Source organism: Erpetoichthys calabaricus, chromosome 13 (assembly GCF_900747795.2).
Source record: "Erpetoichthys calabaricus chromosome 13, fErpCal1.3, whole genome shotgun sequence".
Classification (NCBI taxonomy): domain Eukaryota; kingdom Metazoa; phylum Chordata; class Cladistia; order Polypteriformes; family Polypteridae; genus Erpetoichthys; species Erpetoichthys calabaricus.
Window position 1 is genome coordinate 63,274,764 of NC_041406.2, and position 19,903 is coordinate 63,294,666.

At 37.2% G+C, this 19,903-nt stretch overlaps 1 protein-coding gene across 5 annotated transcripts in view; it reads left to right on the top strand.

The window, feature by feature from the left end:
• The first annotated feature begins 4,221 nt into the window (after positions 1 to 4,221).
• The window catches only part of sgce (sarcoglycan, epsilon), a 46,805-nt gene continuing 31,123 nt past the window's right edge, over positions 4,222 to 19,903 (top strand). For 2 of the 5 annotated variants that reach the window (XM_051935828.1, XM_028817073.2), the window contains exons 1-2: positions 4,223 to 4,413; positions 4,903 to 5,010. In XM_051935828.1, coding sequence (XP_051791788.1) covers positions 4,377 to 4,413; positions 4,903 to 5,010 — 145 coding nt within the window. In that variant the 5' untranslated portion in view covers positions 4,223 to 4,376. Of the gene's footprint in view, positions 4,414 to 4,902; positions 5,011 to 19,903 lie in introns of all 5 variants that reach the window. The other 3 variants (XM_028817068.2, XM_028817069.2, XM_028817072.2) reach the window with 3 other exon arrangements.

Sequence of the window (19,903 nt, forward strand, 5' to 3'; positions counted from 1 at the left end):
GTATAATTCAGAATTGCAATCTATGAAAGCAGCTGGCCGACGCCTTGAGAGAATGCCACGTAAGACTGGCCTCACCGTGCACATCCAGGCTTTCTCTGACCACCAAAGAGCTTACAGAGAAGCACTAACTTCTGCCAAGAACATCCATTATGGCAGAATAATAGAAAATGGCCACGATAACCCAAGGGTTTTGTTCTCTGTAGTTAATAAACTACTCAAACCCGCATCTGGCCCAACTACCTCTTCTACTGAAGTCTGTAAGGAATTCCTCCACTTTTTCCGTAACAAAATTAAAGATCTAAATAATTCAACTAACATAAATACATCATCTGTTTATATCTCTCCCTGTTTTCCCACTCCATCCAGCTCCTTCTCTAAGTTCTCACCTGTCACATCTGCGTTTGTTAATGACCTGCTTTGTAAGATGAGGCTGACTACTTGTGTACTGGACCCCATCCCCAGCACACTACTTAAATCCTGCCTTCATGCCATAATCCCGACTGTTACAACAATAAAAAACTCGTCCCTTGACACTGGCTCTGCGCCGCTCACTTTTAAAATTGCTTCTGTAACCCCAATGTTAAAAAAAGTCTGATCTTGATGCTGACAATCTTAACAATTTCCAGCCTATTTCCCACCTACCTTTCCTATCAAAAGTTCTCCAGCATGTTGTAGCTTCTCAACTCACCAATTACTTAACCTCTAATAACTTGATGGAACCCTTTCAGTCTGGTTTCAGGGCGCGGCACAGCTGTGAAACTGTTCTGCTACGGGTAACCAATGATTTGCTTATGGCAGCAGACTCTGGACAAACCAGCATATTAATTTTATTAGACCTCAGTGCAGCATTTGACACTGTCAGACATGACATTCTACTGTCCAGAATGGAGAATATGCTGGGTATCTCTGGCACTGCCCTCCAGTGGTTCAAGTCCTATCTGACTAATAGGCAAGAGTTTGATAGTCTTGGCAACAGCCGATCTAGCTCAGCGCCAGTCACACAAGGAGTCCCTCAGGGCTCTGTTCGCGGCTCTCTTCTCTTCTGTATTTACATGCTTCCCCTTGGCCATATTATCCGTAGCTATGGACTGGGTTATCATTTTTATGCAGATGATACTCAACTCTACTTCAATGTTAAAAGTGGAACTTCATCAGAGCTTTCTCAGCTCACAACCTGCCTTAGTGAAATTAAAAACTGGATGGAGCAGAACTCTTTAAAATTAAATTGCAACAAAACTGAACTCCTGTAAATTGGGACTAAAGTGCAAATTAATAAAATGAGCTCCTTCCCAGTCCATCTTGGCAGTGATCTCATCAGACCTGCCTCTACTGCAGAGAATCTTGGTGTCATTTTTGATTCCTCCCATTCATATTCCGCCTACATAAATCACATTAAGAAACTTTCTTACTTTCACCTCCGTAACATATCCTGTGTTCGCTCCTTCCTCTCCTTCTCTAATGCTTAGAAACTTGTCCATGCTTTTATCACATCCTGCATCGATTATTGTAATTCCCTACTGGCAAGTGCCCCTTCTAATCTTATATCACAACTCCAGCTTATTCAAAACTCAGCTGCAAGAGTCCTTACTCGAACCAGGAGCAGTGAGCACATCACACCCATCCTGCTTCGTCTTCACTGGCTCCCTGTGTCTTACAGAATCGAATATAAAATCCTACTAATAACCTACCAAGCCTTAAATAACCTCGCGCCAAACTACATCAGTGACCTTCTCCATCACTATGTGCCTGCTTGCCTACTAAGGTCCTCTGATTCTGGCAATCTTGTTGTGCCCCTCACTATTCTACACTCCATGGGTGACAAGGCCTTCAGCTGTATAGCGCCCAAACTCTGGAATGACCTACCAAAATTAATCAGGTCAGCTGACTTCATGAATTCTTTTAAAAAACAGCTCAAAACTCATCTGTTCAGGAAGGCTTTTAGCTCTACTTGACTTTATCACCCTTCTCTCAGTTTACTTCTCTGTCAAGATGCTCATGTAACCTGTATGTATGTGTGCTAGACCATCAATTATGTTGTCTGTTAGGCTTTTTATTCTCTCTGAATTCACTGTCGCAATCTTCTTTATTTATTTATCTGGTTTGTACAATGCTATATACTTGAGCATGGGAAAGGCGCTATATAAATAAAATGTATTAATATTATTATTATTAGGTAAAATTATAAAAAAAATTAAGCAATGTCCTGTACCTCATACAGGTAAAAGACAAGGTGATGAAACAGCATGTTAACCAATTGTTAGACACAGGGGTGGAATCTGAACTGGACAGTGAATTGGAAACTGGTGCAGGAAATGGGAAACATCCATACCCATTACTCCTTATGTTCCCAAGACAGAACCTACCGGGGCTATGCTGGATACAAATGTAGGGAATGGAGGTAATCCTGGGAAAAATCTTACACCTCCAAGAGAAGTTTCTGAAGAGAGTTTCGGAGTTCATCTTACACCTCCATTAGGAGTTTCTGAATAGAGTCTCGGGGCTCATCCGCAATGGATAAGAAAGCCTCCCGAGAGACTGATGTTAAAAGAGTCATTTTGATTAGTCCGAGGGCGAGGGAGTGTAGGAAAGGACTTATTGTTTGTTTTGTCTGTTTTTAAAAAGGACTTTGATTTTGGCAATTAAAGTGTTGTAAACCACACCTTGGTATAGAGTATATCAATATAAGGTAATAAATACATCTATCCAATGTTACTTCAATTGCATCAGACTGTTCTTTTATATTGAGGCTTTTGTTTAAAAAAAGTAGATATCAACTGGATTTGTCTCTGGATTCTCATTAATTTCTCTTGTGAGTGCTGCCCTGCATCCAGTTAACTTACCTGAGACACAACAATTGGTAATATTTAAGTTCAGGGTTGTAACACAACAGAAAAAAAAAAAAAGTTGAACTAGTACTGATAAATGCAAAAACATTTTGTGTTTTGTTAAGAATAGTTTAAAGCTACATTATTACTGTTTTTTTGTTCTTTTTCTTATTAATTCATAAATTATTATTATTCAAAATTAAACTATAACTATATTGATAAAAAAAACTAAACCTTAAAAAAAATTTCAAGGAAAGGACCAGTAAGGGTGGTGTAGTGGTAGTTCTCCTGACTCATGGTATGAGGACCTGCCTGTGTGAAGTTTGCATGTTTTCCCTGTGTCCATGCTGGTTTCCTCTGGGTGCTCTGGTTTCCACCCATAGTCCAAAACTATGCAGGGTTAGGTGGACTGGCTGTACTAAATTAGCCCTATGGTGTGAGTGTGTTCACCCTGTGATGGGCTGGTGCCCTGTTAGGGGGTTGTTCCTGCCTGTGCCCATTGCTTGCTGGGATAAGCTCCAGATGCCTGGCAACCCTACCCAGGATGAGCAGGTATAGAAAGTGGATGGATGAACTACTAAAGTATAGTCTTTTTCAGGTTCATGACCATATTTGGGCTCCATGTCTGTTTGTGCACAATGGGCTAGTGGTTTGGAGCCGATGTTGTCCTGATGTGCACATCCCAATTGGGGCATTGTTGGTTGCCCACACAAGGCTATTATGTTTACCTGTATTGGGCCTACACTGGCCCAATGTCAGTTTTTTTGCTGGGTATTGGATGAAACTGAAAAGGCAAACTTCATGTTTTCTTGCATAAACATGACTAAATAAAAACCTTGAACTTAGACTGTACATGCTATGTGCCAAGAATATCCAAAACAGTCCTGGATAGCTAAAATATAAAATCTACAAATCAAATGAAACATACATAGCAGTTGTTATATACAAATTAACGTGCATATGTTTGGAGTTCTGAGGAGAGAAGAGAACAGTAAAACTCCATACAGATGTTCAAAAAACTGAAACTTTACCCCAAATCCTGACATTGTGCTATAGTAGTAAAACTTCAAGTTGTAATTTGAACTCTTTAAAAATGGCCAAGAATGTACTCCAAATGGTACGGCTTGGATCTCATCAGCAGTGGCAAAATGCAGGGGATGATACAGCACACATGGAACTTTCAGACGAAAAGAAGCATATAGCATTTAGGTTTAGATGCAAGAGATAATTCTGCTAGCCCACCTCGAAGACTTTTTCGACTTATGCTTTTTAGCACATTTTTACTTATTACTATGCAGCTTGATTGAAAGCAGAAGACTTCGAGCTGGTGAAATTCTTCTTTGTTTTCACAAGCTGACGATGTACTCGCCCTTACTGCCCCTCTCAAACATGGCGCCCTTTGCTGAACATCTGTACCAGATGTTGTAGCCAACCAGCGACGATGGGCAGTTCCCATAATGCGTTGGGACAGAGGGAAGCCTTTCTGTAGGATGCTGAGCTGTCAAACGGCGGGACTCCGCTTGTGGGGTGTGTAGCAAAGCGGACGAGAAGATGGACTGCTTCACCGGGCTCCTCTGTCTCTCCCTCGGTAAGTACTGGACTGGGGCGTCGACGGCGTCGTTCGGTTTTGTTCGTGACCGCTTTATTCACGGGGCTGGGTCAACGGCGAGTAGTGGAAAACATCAATGTTTTTATTTTTTATGCATGAAAAAAAAACAAAGATTATTCAAGACTTCATTAAGATAAATTGCGATTTTTTTTTTTGGGAAATGCACGTTTTGCACGTATATAGTTTTTACTCAACATTGCGGTTATGGGGGAGGGGTGTTGGAAATCTGCTGCTAATAGCATACCATGTTCAAAAATGCATATTTTTTAATTGAATTGTTCAACGTATATAACGGTGCTCTCATTATAGAAAATTTGGTACAGGCTCATTGGGTGCGCTACAAAGATAGCAAAGATTCCGCTGTACTGCAGACTGGCTGCCTCTGTGCATGGAATAAATTATGCACATCTGCCAATGTGTAACGTGCCCTTTGCTGATTTGTCTTTTTTATATATATTTTTTTAAAAGTGAATTTGGTAAGCTGTGCCGTTGGGAGGTATGATGTCTTAACCTGGAAGGATCGCACGATCCAGAGTTACTTCATTAGCAGGCAGAAGGCTGTCGTGCAGACGGATGGTGAGTGGAGCGGTTGACTTGACAGCGATCCGCTGTTAGAAAAGGGCCGGGGGGCTTACTGACACCCCGTCAACTGGTGCCCATCTTCTGCCACCCAGAATCCCGAATCCCTTTACTGCAGCCTGTGCTAAAAATCTCACAAAAGCGCCGACTTCTTACTGTGTGCCGCACCTCCTTCTCTGTGTTTCCCTGCTTCACATGCAGCTCTTAATTATTCTAACCATTACTGTCCGTAGCCTACTGCTTTCCTGCACTCGCTCTTAATCTAGAGCATGAAATTATACTTATTTACACGCTTTTCAAGTAACAGAATTTACCATCTTTTATCCTAGAAATGTTTCGTTTTTCAGTGATTGATTGGTTGATTTTAATTATGGCTTGGCTACCATAATGCAAATTAGGTTTAGGGCGGAGATCCATTCGGGAAGCACATAACTGTGTCTCAATGTCAGATATTAAAAGAAGTCAAATTATATACTGTGTTAGAAGATGGCTTGCAATTATTTTATGCGTACTCGCCTTCACAAAAATTGGCAAAAATATACAAATTTAGCTTTACACTTTTTGTAAAGAAACGAAACTTTCAAAAAGTACTGTAGCATTTATCCAACACTGTTAATCTACCTCAGGGTCACAGGGGTTAGAAGCCTGTCTCGGCAGCACTGGGTACAATGCAGGAAACTACCCTGGATGGGTTTGTAAGACACCTATGCCATACACTTTGTAATATTTGTCCATCCATATTCAGAACTCACTTTGTATGTGTGTGCAGTCAGTGCCAGTTGCATAAATCAACACAGCTTGGTACGTACCTCACAAAGCTTACACAAACACACATTAATACTCAGTCACTCTTGAGCAATATAGTTAGTCAAGCAGCATGTATCTCCAGCCTGAGACGATTATATTAATTCCATACAGAAATCACAATATTCTGCAGCAAAAATACTTTGATATCAACCCAGTTGAGTGAGCGCTGCTCTAGTCTACTATTTGATATGTATACATCTGCATATTCCTAAGCATATATGCATTATAATGTGAAAGTCAAAAGGCAATTTTGGTAAAATATAAATTTTTATTATATGCAATTTGGTAATTTGTTAGGTAAACAATCTTTACAGGAATAAATGTTGCATGATTATTCTGTACTTATATGATATTGTATTATACAGTACATTGCCTAACATTTTGAATGCTGTATAGTGAAACATCGAAAGATTAGTATTCAAAAGTTGCTGTAATTTGCAGCAACCTCCCACAAAGAATGGGTGCATAAATACAGGATATATATATTTATAGGTACATTTTTTTTACATATTAATTTAATATTACATATTTCAAAACACACAGCTGCCAAACTCCAAAATTTGGCCAAAAGTGTATAATATAAAAAAATATTTATATAAATTCCTAATGGTACAGAAAATTCCACACTTCCAGTTTTTTAGTTTTTAATATGCACCCAGTGTTTTGTAGAAAAACTGACAAAATAATCCACTGAGAAAAAATTCTGTTTTGGTTACACCAGGTAAAAAAGAAAAACACAACCTATGTAAGATTTTCATTTATCCAAAGGCAATCTATAGCAAGAAAATAAATTGCAAAAATCTGAAAACATCAAAAAGTCATTCCATTGAAAGAGTTTCTAATTTGTTTTCTGTTCGAATATTCACAATTGTTTGTTTTAATAATTTTTCATTGTGCAAGGTTTCCAAAAATAGGAATTATTCCATAAGTATTGTTTTTGAATTCATAAATGATTTTAAAGCAGAGGATTAAAGAGATCATATGGCTTTTTCATGTTTCTTTGTGTTTTATAATTGATTTTCTCTTCCTTTTAAAACATCTCTATTTAGTCTTAATGTTATTAATAACTCTGACATTCAGTTCAAATTTTCTGCTGGGTTTAGGAAGAGTAAAGAACCAACTAAATGACCATTTAGACCTCGTTTTATCTGCAGGCACTCCAATGAGATTAGTTTCCTTTTTTAAACTTGTAACATAAATGTTTCTTCCTAAATACTGAAAAAGTCACATTTTTATATTGTACTTGGACTTAACTGTTATATTTAGTATGTTCAATAGTTACAACATAATAGTGGTGCTTTTTCTTCTGGGCACCACTATTTTTGCATAAATATATACCAAATACAGTGTGTGTATTTATGCATGTTAAGTGGTGGTTCAGCATTGATCTAGTATTTGCTGTCACAAAAATCCCATTGTGAACTAGTGTTTCATTCTTTGTTCATTCTGTGTATTGCTGAGGTTGTTGACCTACACTCTAGGTCTTCATTAATCTGTAATGTAAAAAAACAATTAAAGACAAGTAAGAAAATGTGCACTTGACATTACATTCAGGGGCATTTGGGGCTTCAGGTATTTTTTCAAGGATAGAGCAGAGTAAGTCTACCAAATTTAAATCCATTTGGTCTCCCGGGAGTTGAGTTTTTCCATATAATAAAACAAAGACAGACAGACATGACAATGAGAATAGGCATATTTGCATGAAATGGTTGACTAGTTATATTTTATTCTGCCTCAGATTGAGTGGTATTTGTAATGAAATGGATCAGGAGATGAAACATAGTCAGGAAGTCAAGCAGCGGTCAAAATCAAGAACCAAACGATCTGTCGTCAGTGTTAGAATGTTAAATAAAAAGTCATTCATACAAAAAAAAAAACTTTGTTAGTCAGAAGGAGTTTCATTTGCAAAAGTCACAAGCCAAATTTTAAACTTTGTCAGGACAACTGCTAGCACGAAATGAACATCAGAACTGGATTTCTTGGGCCAAAAAATATCAATAGACATATAAATTGTAAATATCCATTCAGAAATTCACCCAAAAATGAAAGACACCAATTACAACACATTTATATGTTTTATTTACACCACACAATGTATGTTCATAAACTGTATATTTTGATTTTATAAAATCAGTGAAAGAGTTGATTAGAGACTGGGAGAGACTACACTCCCAAAAGGAAGGATGCGGTGACAGTCTGCCTAGGTGAAGTCTGAATTACTACTGACAGGAGGTAGTTGACTGCAGTCTATGGTGCAAGTGCATTGCAACTGTGAACTGATAAGTGTAAGAACAGTTAAATTGAAACAGTGACAGAGAAAATTGTGGGTGCACATTGAAAAGATTCTGTGCATTTGATTAGATGAATTTATATTTTAAGGAGAGATATAATGAAAAGCCTTTCCATGGTAAAACAACTGGTATATACCAAAACTGTTCAGATTTTTAATAATACCCTGTTATGGATTTTTGGTCATTCTGCATGTTCCTAGGCTGTATTATTAGCTTTACAAATGATGAGAAGGAAGAAATAAAACACATTTGTTATTCTGAGATACTAAAAACATGCTTATTTTTAATACATATGTGATTGTTTAATCCCTAGAATGTCATAGAGTAACCAGACTATCATTTGATCATCACCAATCATGTAATATTCAACACAGACTTGTGACTAGTTATACTTTCAAGGATTAATTACAAGTATGTTAATAGTTTAATTACCATACACATATAATGTGGTCTCGCAGTAAGGAGACCTGGTTTTGCTTCCTGGGTCCTCCCTGTGTGGAGTTTGCATGTTCTCCCCGTGTCTGCGTGGGTTTCCTCCTGGCACTCCGATTTCCTCCCACAGTCCAAAGACATGCAGGTTAGGTGGATTGACAATTCTAAATTGACCGTAGTGTGTGCTTGGTGTGTGTGCCCTGTGGCAGGCTGGCGCCCTGCCCGGGATTGGTTCCTGCCTTGTGCCCTGTGTTGGCTGGGTTGGCTCCAGCAGACCCACGTGAGCCTGTGTTAGGATATAGCGAGTTGGAAAATGGATGGATGGATACTGTATAATGTGGTATGTAACAGTATTTTCATATTACTTGGTATTATCAGGCATATAATTTTTATAAGGTTACCAAATTTCTCATGATCATAAAGAAACATTTTACTCATTGTCCAAGCAATAAATAAGGTATCAATATTATATGAGAAGGTTTTACTTGGGACACTCTTAAGTAATGCAAAACACTTACTGTAGTTTTGCTGAAGCAGTTATGTTAATTTCTAATAAGGATTTCTGAAAAGAGAAATTTACATTATAATAGACATCACTAGAATTTAGGGCACTGTTGCAACAAGATCAAAATAGTCAGAAGGAACATCTGTGACTAAGAGCAAAACCAGCTTTTCCTTTTTTTTTTGGAAAATGCTGTGTTAACTTTAATTTTAATATTTGAAAAATACCCTATCCACACATCAAGCTTTGACTGGAAATTGTCAAGTAGGACAAAGTCTTGACCGCCTGGCAACTAAACCATCTAATCTTGCCATTGATTTAACATTTCATCAATTAAAGATCAAAGGGTACGCAGAGATGTTTATAGAATGGTTTGATGAATGTAGAGGTATGCTACATTTGACAATGAACATCTTTGTTATTCATACGTGAATATACATACAATATATTGATGTACTGCATATTGATATATATATATACAACATATTGACGTGCCTGTTTAATATGTTTAGTTAATAATTAATCAAGAGAGGCACAGTGTTGTAGTAGTTAGTGCTGGTGCCTGCCAACTGTAGGGGCCAAGTCAGGTTTGTACATCCTGGCCATTTATTTTACAATTGCCTTGCTTTTATTGGTTTTATAAATTATGTTACCATGGATGGACTACAAAACAGTTATGCTTACAATACATTGAAATCAGCATGAACTATTGCTCAGGATTTTTTTATTGAAGCCTCATCCTTTAAAATTGTACTACGTGCAGGAAGACAGAAAGTAAAGGACAAGGATAAATGCTGTTGCTGTTGAGTACGGGTGTGTGCTAGAGTGTGGACTGCTGTAGCCATCCACTTTCCACTCAATGTGGCCAGGATAGTCTTGTGCTCCCAGTAAACCTGAATTGGATAAGTAAATTACAAGAATGATAACATATGAGTGGTTTGTTATCATTTAGAAATATATTATTCTGTAAAGCATAAGTGTCTATTTGTTTCCTGAATCAGATTCTTCTAGTTCTGTGTTACAGACAGAAGGCATATATCCCAGCAGAACTGGCCAAAAGGTTGGAAACAATCCAGTTCATGATGCCATTTAAAGAAGTAGATACTGATGTAATCACATGTTGCCAGTCAATACATTTTGCAGGTTTAGTTTGACCAGTTTCTGTTGTAGTACACAGATGCAGATGTCTCTGTCGTTTGTGAACAAAATCAGACATGGGGAAAAAACTTGTTTTATATGGAAGTTTCCAAGGTGACAAACAGAGAATTATAAAAGAGGATGGTAAACTATCAATTAAAAATTTATTGTTGATCCATGGTGTTTCCCATAGAAATATTAATCAGTATTTCTCTTATGTAGATCAGCCTTCTCCTAAGAGCTTTACTACAAGTTTGTGTTTTAAATGGAGTTTACACCCAGTTGCTTAATGTTGTGACAGATGATTTCTATGTTTTTTTTTGTTTTGCTCACAGTTTAGGCATTACCTGTAAACCTCTAGCTTCATCATTATTTTATGTAGTTTAAGTAAGTGACAAAAGCTCCTAACATTAATTAGGATAATAAAAGTTGAAACAGCACTAGCGTTTTGTTTTTGCACATCCTGTAAAATACTAGGCTGTGTTTCATTAAACACAGCTGGATTTCACTCTTTGTTTTTGAAACTTCCTGCTTTAGTTTGAAGAAAGGGTCTGTGTTTTAAAGAATTAATTGGGCACTTTTAAAATTGACTTGAATGCCAGCGGTAATAAAAATAGTAACCAAGAACTTCCACATGAAAATCTATAATACATATATAATATTTTTCAGTGTAGTCACTTATTGAAAGAGCAAGCTGATTTTTGCTGTTTAAAACTAAATGTTCGAAAAAAAAGAAAACCACATTACATTTAACCAAATTCTATATGAATGGTTTTCTGTTTAATCAGCAGTTTCCATTGCGACTTTACCTACGATGTCTCCAAGTAGGATATATTTGTTTGGTTGCTAAGAAACTGCCTACTGGGCCTTGTGGTCTACGTCTCTGTATGGATCCAGCATACACAACATGCTGTCATGTGTCAAGTGTGTGAAGTTGAAAATCTGTGTGGCTGTTCAGTAGTCTGCTTTTTATACAGTTAGAAACTACCCAAATGAGCCTTGTCAAAGTCCACATAACTGGGTCATAGGCTGCACTGGGGTGGAAATGTTTACAATAGTCATTTAAAGAAAAGAAAAAGATCTGACAAAGAAATAGATAGACAAATCCCTTTCTTAAACATGAAGGTATCAGATGAGTACAGTATCAACTTTCCGGGGGTGTAATGCAGAAACTGCTAGCTCTACAGTGAAAGCCAGTCTATTGCAAACCCACTTTTTCCCATACACATACATACATATGCATACACCCTGCTGCTTGAGTCAACACTGAAAACTGCTGTCTTATTAAGCACAATCTTTCTTTCTTTCTTTCTTTCTTTCTTTCTTTCTTTCTTTCTTTCTTTCTTTCTTTCTTTCTTTCTTTCTTTCTTTCTTCAATATTAGTAATTTGAAGAGGTAATTTATATTTCAAGCTGCTATCTTATATCGTTTTCCAAATAGCAACTACTATAACTGCTGCTGTGAGTCCATTTTATTTTTAGAGAGCTACATACCCAAAAATATAATTATGCTTCCTTTTCCAAGTTATCGAAAACTCATCATTATATAGTGCCATGGATCATTAAATTGCTCTCTCTTGTTTGCACACTGAAATACTGTAATTCTGGGCATACACTTAAGAAATTGTATGGCTTGCACAGTTGGAACCTGGCCATTTTGTGGCAAAGTTTCTTACAATTTCTTAGATACCTTAAAACATTTATGGTTAAGAAAACCTTTTTTAATCAAGTTAAATAAATTACCAATATTTTTTCCAATATATGTCATCATTTATCATCATGAGCAGGGCAATATAAATTCAGGGTTGTGGAAGAGAGACACTTTGACAATTGCTAACAGAATTTCCCCACTTTCTCTATCATGCAAACTTCTATCTATTGCATTTGGTATTTTTTTTCGTTAGTTTTTCTTTTGAGTTCTTCTAAAAATGAAAGTATTTCAGGGTACAACATAGACATTGGGCAGCACAGTGACACAGTAGTAGCGCTGCTGCCTCACGGTAAGGAGACCTGGGTTCGCTTCTCGGGTCCTCCCTGTGTGGAGTTTGCATGTTCTCCCCATGTCTACGTAGGTTTCCTTCGGGTGCTTCGGTTTCCTCCCACAGTCCAAACACATGCAGGTTAGATGCATTGGCGATCCTAAATTGTCCCATGTGTGTGTTCTGTGGTGGACTGGTGCCCTGCCTGGGATTTGTTCCTACCCTGTACTGGCTGGGATTGACTTCCTGTGAACCTGTGTTAAGATATAGTGGGTTGGAAAGTGACTGACATAGACATTTTTTAATTTGTTTGTACCTTATTTCTAAACAAAGATTTGGTATGCTTCAAAACACTTGAAAGTTAATCCATTCAGATTATGCTGTGCAGGCATCGTTTTTACAATGCTATTTTTAACAGAATTCGGACAATTTCATTATATTTCAGAGTGAATGCAAAAATGCAAATGTATAACTATTGGTAATGATCACAGGTGAGTTTCCTGAAAACTTCATAATGCTAAGTACTTTGTTATCTCATATTTAAGATCGTTCATTAATTACTGAGTGTTTCCTGAAACCCTTCATAACTAAAGTAGTACTTAATCTCATGTGTGAAATAACGAGTTAACCAACCCAATTGTTATTTTTGTTTATTGGACTTTTGCCTAAAATTCTGTCTCAGAAAGACAGAGGTCAACTTAAGTAGATCACAAAAAACCTGTAGACAATTTATGTACACGATGAATTAATTAATCAAATTCGGTATGTAAGCAGTTACATCCTTTAAAGTCGGAAGGTAAATTTCCCCTTAGCACCAGCAACGACTATCCTGAAACTGGAGAAGCAATTGTGGGCGGACATGAACCCTGCTGAAGCATGTCAGTAATCAACAGCTATAGAAATACAGACTGCCTGGGGTTGAATTAATAACCCTCCTTGGTCTGGTGTAATACGAATTGGAAAGAGGAACACACTGGGATTTTGCCCTCAGTCTCACTGTGCAGCTCATGACAGATCTCAGTTTCTGCTCTGCCGGTCTGCAGACAAGTGATGCACATGGGCTGAGCAAGGCTTCTGTGTCCAAATCTGTGTATGGAGGGACCAGATTACTATTAACCATGAGCAAGTCACTTCACCTGTCTGTGCTACAACTGGAATAGAAGGAAAAGCAACCAATTGTGTGTCAAATATTGTAAGTCAACTTGGATAAATGGGTCAGCCCAAAAATAATTAAATTTATAATGATAATAATACTGCTGTGGGTTGGCACCCTGCCCGGGATTGGTTCCTGCCTTGTGCCCTGTGTTGGCTGGGATTGGCTCCAGCAGGCCCCCGTGACCCTGTGTTCGGATTCAGCGGGTTGGAAAATGGATGGATGGATGATAATAATACTGCGGTGGGTTGGCACCCTGCCTGGGATTGGTTCCTGCCTTGTGCCCTGTGTTGGCTGGGTTGGCTCCAGCAGACACCCGTGACCCTGTGTTCAGATTCAGTGGGTTTGAAAATGGATGGATGGATGGATGATAATAATAATAACAATAATAAAAATAATAAGGATAATAATAATACAATGCATAATATGAAACTAAAATTGTTTTTTTACGCCATTGCAGGAATACCTGACATTGTAGGTGCAGTGGATAGAATGTTCATTCCTGTTCATACCCCAGCCTCCTGAATCCCAACCATACCTGTCAAAAAATATTCAGGTGATATGCAACCAACCATTAGGGACTTTTTACAGACTTTGTACTTGTAGCCAAATGGCCTGTGATTACAAATGACAATTATATTTGTTCTAGTTCTGGAGTCAGATGATAAGGGATGGTGCGTTTACTTGTGACCGGATACTGGGAGACAGTGGGTTATCCTCTTTGTGAATGCCTGCCAGTTCCAGTGTTGAATCCCCAAACTGTGCCTGAGGAGAGGTATAACAGCACACACCAAAGCACACGCACTGTTGCAGAGTACACTCTGGGCATGTGGAAGATGCAATTCTGGTGCCTGCACAAGTCCTTGGGGGTCTTTCACACACCTTGGAAAACAACACTTCTACATTTTTTGCCACTTCCTCTGTGCTGAAATGTTGCTTTTTTTCCAATCACTGCTCGCGATTGTCCTTTTTTGCAAGAAAACTACATCATGTTTTGAGCCCTTTTATAGATTTTTGATTAACAGTTTAGAATAATTTTACTTATAGCCAAATTTGTATTTAGTTTGTGCCTTTTTCGTGTTAATTGTTTTTTCTATTTAATTTTTTTTCTCTTTATATTTGTACATGTGTGGTGTGACAATAGAGTATATATTTGGCAACCCAAATACATGGGATCGATTTTCTGATGTGGACACTGGGAGGAGCCCAACAAAGTAGTAGTTTAAAAGTGATTGTTAAATGTCAAATAACAAAGGGCTTCAGGAAACACTCTTAAAACTCACTCACCTGCTATTCACTACGATTTATCATTTTTGGGAAATGTACCCCACTTCATTGAAATTACACAGACAGAAAAATCTGTGTTTAAGCGTATTATGTAAAATTTGTGATTTCTGTAACTGTGAGCTCAAATAATGTTAAACGTTTAACCATATTCATTGTTGTAATGTTGTTAGTTATATAGTAATTCTTGAGTAAAACTAAAGTCCTATTTCTAATAGATGCACATTTTTATTAGGAAATTTTAGTGCACCATCAATTTTATTATGCTTTCATTTTAGTAAATTGTTAATATTTTAAATGTTCTTTTTCCTCTTTCTAGTGATACTTTGTCTGTGAAAGGGCATCACCCCTTTAATCTTTGCCAGTACACAAATCTATCAAAGGCAACCTGCTGAAACAGCAGTGAGTAGCCCTTTGATAAGTCAGGGAGAGCACCAGAGAATAGCAGCAGGGATACCCTGGAGAAGTTTTATATGGACAGAAGAAGAGAGAGAGAGATGTCACTCAAAATAGAACAGTGTGTATATGCTAAGTAAAAAAAACACCTTCTGATTAATTAAAAAAATTGCCAGGACCTTTAAAATATTACAAGGAAAACTGATGCAAAGATGCTTTAGGATAACATTCGGAGAGAACAGAGAGTGTGTGTGTGCGAGGTTGGGGTGTGAGATCTTCCTTTCACTTCATTTCCTTGAAGTACAGAAATTGCATTGGGACATAAACATTCATTAAAAAAGCAAACTTTGTATCCTGTTGTTTATTTTTTCTTTGTTGTGCTTTCTATCCCACTGTGTCTGAAGTGGTATTTGTTTAAGAATATGTTAGCCTTTACGACAGGCTGTGGGTAAAGTGTTGAACTGAAAAATTTACCCTTAGTTAATCTGAAAGATTTTGTTGCCAACATCAGCAATGATGCATTTACTTTTTTTATCAATTATTTAACACCAGTAACGGCGCACTGCACGATAACATGCAGTGAATACACTTGACTTGAGCATTCATAGTTTTCATAATCTTTCTCTGTACGTTTAGCATTCGTTTGCTCAGAGGTTGATGCGCTTGCTGCTTCTTGAGCAGCTCTTCTTTTCTCCACTCTAGTGGCCCGCTGCTTCTCTTCTTTCGTCTGCACCTTTTGATGTTAAAACCGATTAAGTCAGTGAGTATTTGCGTTGCAATTACTTAGCACGTTTTCCTTAATTTTTCACTTAAGCTGGCACTTAAGTCTTCAATCTGTCTTAAGAATGATTTAAGATATGAAGAGGTAGAGGAAGTGACAGCGAAGGTGGTAGGGATGAGAACGGCACCCGTATGCATGCGCCAAATGGTCACCCTGCTGGCCGCTGCCGAGAGTTGATTCTACAATAAAATAAAAATAGGAATAACCTTGGAGGTCAATCATCACCCCGAAAGCGGATAGTAGATGTCACGTAGTATATGTGTACCAAATTTCAGGTCAATAGGTCAAATGGTTTGCAAGCTATAGACAAATGAACAACCACGATAGCGTATTATATAAGAAGATTTTTGCTACATTTAACTGATTTATCATTTCTTGGTATTAAGCAAGTGGCACTATACAGTAGTACATTATTCAGGACTTGACAGTGTAAATATTTTAGACTGTGAACTTACACTACAAGGTATATTACTGTATGTACAGTATTCAGCTACTAAAAATCTTAGCACCAACCACAAACGCTTTTTTATGTGAGATACTGTATATAAAATATTTGTTTTCTGTTTATGTAGCGTGTCCTGCGGTGGGTTGGCACCCTGCCCGGGATTGGTTCCTGCCTTGTGCCCTGTGTTGGCTGGGATTGGCTCCAGCAGACCCCCGTGACCCTGTGTTCGGATTCAGCGGGTTGGAAAATGGATGGATGGATGTTTATGTAGCAAGATATAGAATTAAAATAAATACAGATATAAGTTAAATCTACCCATAACCTAAATTTGGCATTAACCTGAGATCTAAATATTTATATACTGTGTAGTTTTTTGCCTATTTTTACTACTTTTTTTTTTTTTCTGTTAGGGTATCTAGTATTCAGTTGTAGGTGAAATTTTCTGGCATAAACCCGTAAGTCTCAAGAGCAGTTTAAATGAAAAAACTGTGCCACAAAATAGCATTATTATATTAGAGTCTTTCCTGCCAAGATATTCCATTAGCTGTTACGTACAGCAGTGAAGGAAAATTCAAAATAGATGGTGCCAGGTGCCCCAAGGATATGATAAAAACAGTTTTTCTTCAGAATTTTACTATAGTAAAAATGAATAGTAGAATGACAAATATAAATGCTACAAATTGTGTTTTTTTTCTCATAGTTTCTGCTTAGTTCAGTCATCATGTGTTCCAAAAATATAATGTCCATTTATTCATCTATTTTCTGTCATAATAAATCTTATATAGGGCTGTAGAAAGACAAAGCGTTTCCCACAAGGCAGGAGTCCTTGTGAGGAGTTGGCCATCAGAGGTCACACTCACTCACTCACTCACTCACTCACTCACTCACTCACTCACTCACTCACTCACTCACTCACTCACTCACTCACTCACTCACTCACTCACTCACTCACTCACTCACTCACTCACTTACTCACTCACACAAGGCAATTTTTGGAACTGCAAAGGATAAACATCTAGCAATCTCTCTTCCTCTATGTCAGGGAATCTATCTTAACTTGTGACTTCAGACTCAGTGTGACCATTAAACCCTACACTTGTATCAGTAATGTAAAATTGACCTCCTGTCATATTAAAATGGCAAAACAGTTGCTATTTTCCTATTCAGGTGCTGTTTGTTGCCTCCTGTCAGCTTGGAGGAACTGAATCTGTCTCCTGAAAGCTCCACAGACCACTCTCCTTCAATAATATACATATAAACATTGCTTTTAAATCACAGAGAATATCTGTCATTTTTAATTTTTAACTGTTGATTAATTCTGCTTGATGTTTATCTACATGGTTGTACAGAGAAGAACTGTGAAAAAGTGTTCCATTGTCCTTATCACATCCTCCCCCTTTTTTCCCACCTTGGTGCCATCCTTGTCCCTGGCAAATCTCTTGCCAACCTGGTGATCTTCCACTAGTGCATCATTGTGATTGAGTCACAAAAAAGCCTGATGCTGCATCTGTCATCTTTTATTGTAGTGGCACACAAAAATGTCTTGTTTCATATGCCAAGAGGAGTAACTTGGTGAATATAGTAATGGCTGCAAGTGCCAGATTACCAAGAAGAAAAAGAGATGACTGGCAATGTGAGTATTTGTCATAGGCTTGTGATATTAGCTGCCAATCTAAAAGTTCTATACATTAACTTGCTAGACGTTTATCCCATTTACATTTAACTAAGAGACTGCATATAACATATGGTTATGGGGTTCATCATAAATGAAGCAACTGTTTAGGCATGTTCATGTAGACATACTGTATAAATGAAGAGCATTCAGCCCTTACAGTATGTTCAGATTTATACTGATTCTTCTTGCACAAATATTCTGCACTAAAGCACTGTCTTTTCAGGCTGTAACATTTTGAATAAAATGCTACCTGTTCCGGTACTTGCTATTATTACAGAGAAAAGCTTGATTCCTAACAATGGACCATTTGTATTAGGAATTACAGCCTAAACTTCAGTAGATTGGAAGCTGTTAACTTAATAAATATTTTGTATTATATCACAAAATCCTAAAAAAGGAAACAGATAAGAAAGCTCTCAAAATAAGTCCCAGGTTTGTAATAACATATGCGCAACAAGCCCTACAATATGAGTCATATGTACTAAATATTAATATCAGTAGGTGTTTTGTGACTGTGCCTCAGTAGATTTTCTTTTGTATTTTATTGGAAGTTAATTCTTGAAAAAATTTAGAAAATCACAATGAAACGTGGAGTAAAAACAACACTAGATATTACTAAATTAATGACCATAAACATTTAAATCAACAGAATGTGTTAATGGTTTTAACAAATATGCAAGATTACAATCAAAACTAGTCATAACAGTTTTGGATTAGTGTGTATGTTGTAGCTGGTGTATTTGTCTAGGTTTTTAGTTTCTAGATTCCTGTGCTGAATGCTTTCTTTTTTGAAGTAAGTTAGTTTTATACAAGTAATTGGTTTTAGCTTTTGAGTGAAATATGTGATTTGCTGAACCTTAGATGCTCTGTGTTTTAAATTTCAATAGATAGGCTATTGTAAAAATGATTGATCAAAAAATTGAGGGGTCATAATTTAGAAATGAGTGAGGTTTATTTGTGTGACATTAAATAAATAAATACTTTATTACCTGATTGAAGTTTGGATATAATTATATTTCAAAAGTAAGCATGAAAAGTTTCAGTTTCCTTGGTTTTTCTTTTAGTGTAAGCACTCTGATTTCTTCTCACTGAACAAAAATGCTGTTTGTAAAGCATTTAAATGTGTTTATCCTTGCACAGCCAATGACTAGCCAATGACTAGCTTCCTTGGAAATATGTCAACATAAGTTCATTCTAGAAGCTTATCATGCTTGGATAGTGCAATGCAATAGTTTTAGAGAGTCACATCTGTTACCTTCAACACAGGATTTGTATCATTCCAGCTCTAAGCTTTAAGCAGAACAGCACAAAGGGATTACATCTTCTTACCTTAAAGCTCCTTCCTTACTTCTTCACCATTCAGACTGTCCTGTAAAAAATCACAGTGTGTCCTCCAGAACTTTTCAGAATCTCAAACACAGAGTTTTTCTTGAAACCAGAAAGGGTATTTTGCCAGAAGGTCATTTTTTGACCATGGCTGTTAGATTTAGATCAACTGGCAGGCTAGATCTGTGAGTGCTGGAAGTAGTTACTTTTTAAAATTAGCATCTGTATATTTTAGACTTGATTTTGATGAGATGATGAGTGCAAGCACATTTTGTTTAACACACTAATGGAAATAGGACTAATTACACAATGTACATCATGTACCTAGTTTAAAATTATCACAAAGAGGCCAACATATGAGAATTACTCTTATTAATGTATTACATACATATCCTACCAATTACCAACAATAAAATCAAAGCAAATATTTAACACATAATTCTACTCATAATAGTGGTCCACATTTAAATTGCACTTTTCAGATATATCCATTTTTCTCTCTCACTTAGGCCAGTATAAGGTGGCAGGTTGCCTGCGCAGACATCATTAGGTACAATTCAGATACCCAATTTGGATAGGACTACCAGCTTCTTAAAGCTCCACACTATAGCCAAACTAACTTATATCAGACCAATTTAGTGTCATAAGTTATTCTGCATTTTACATCTCTAGAATGATAGAGG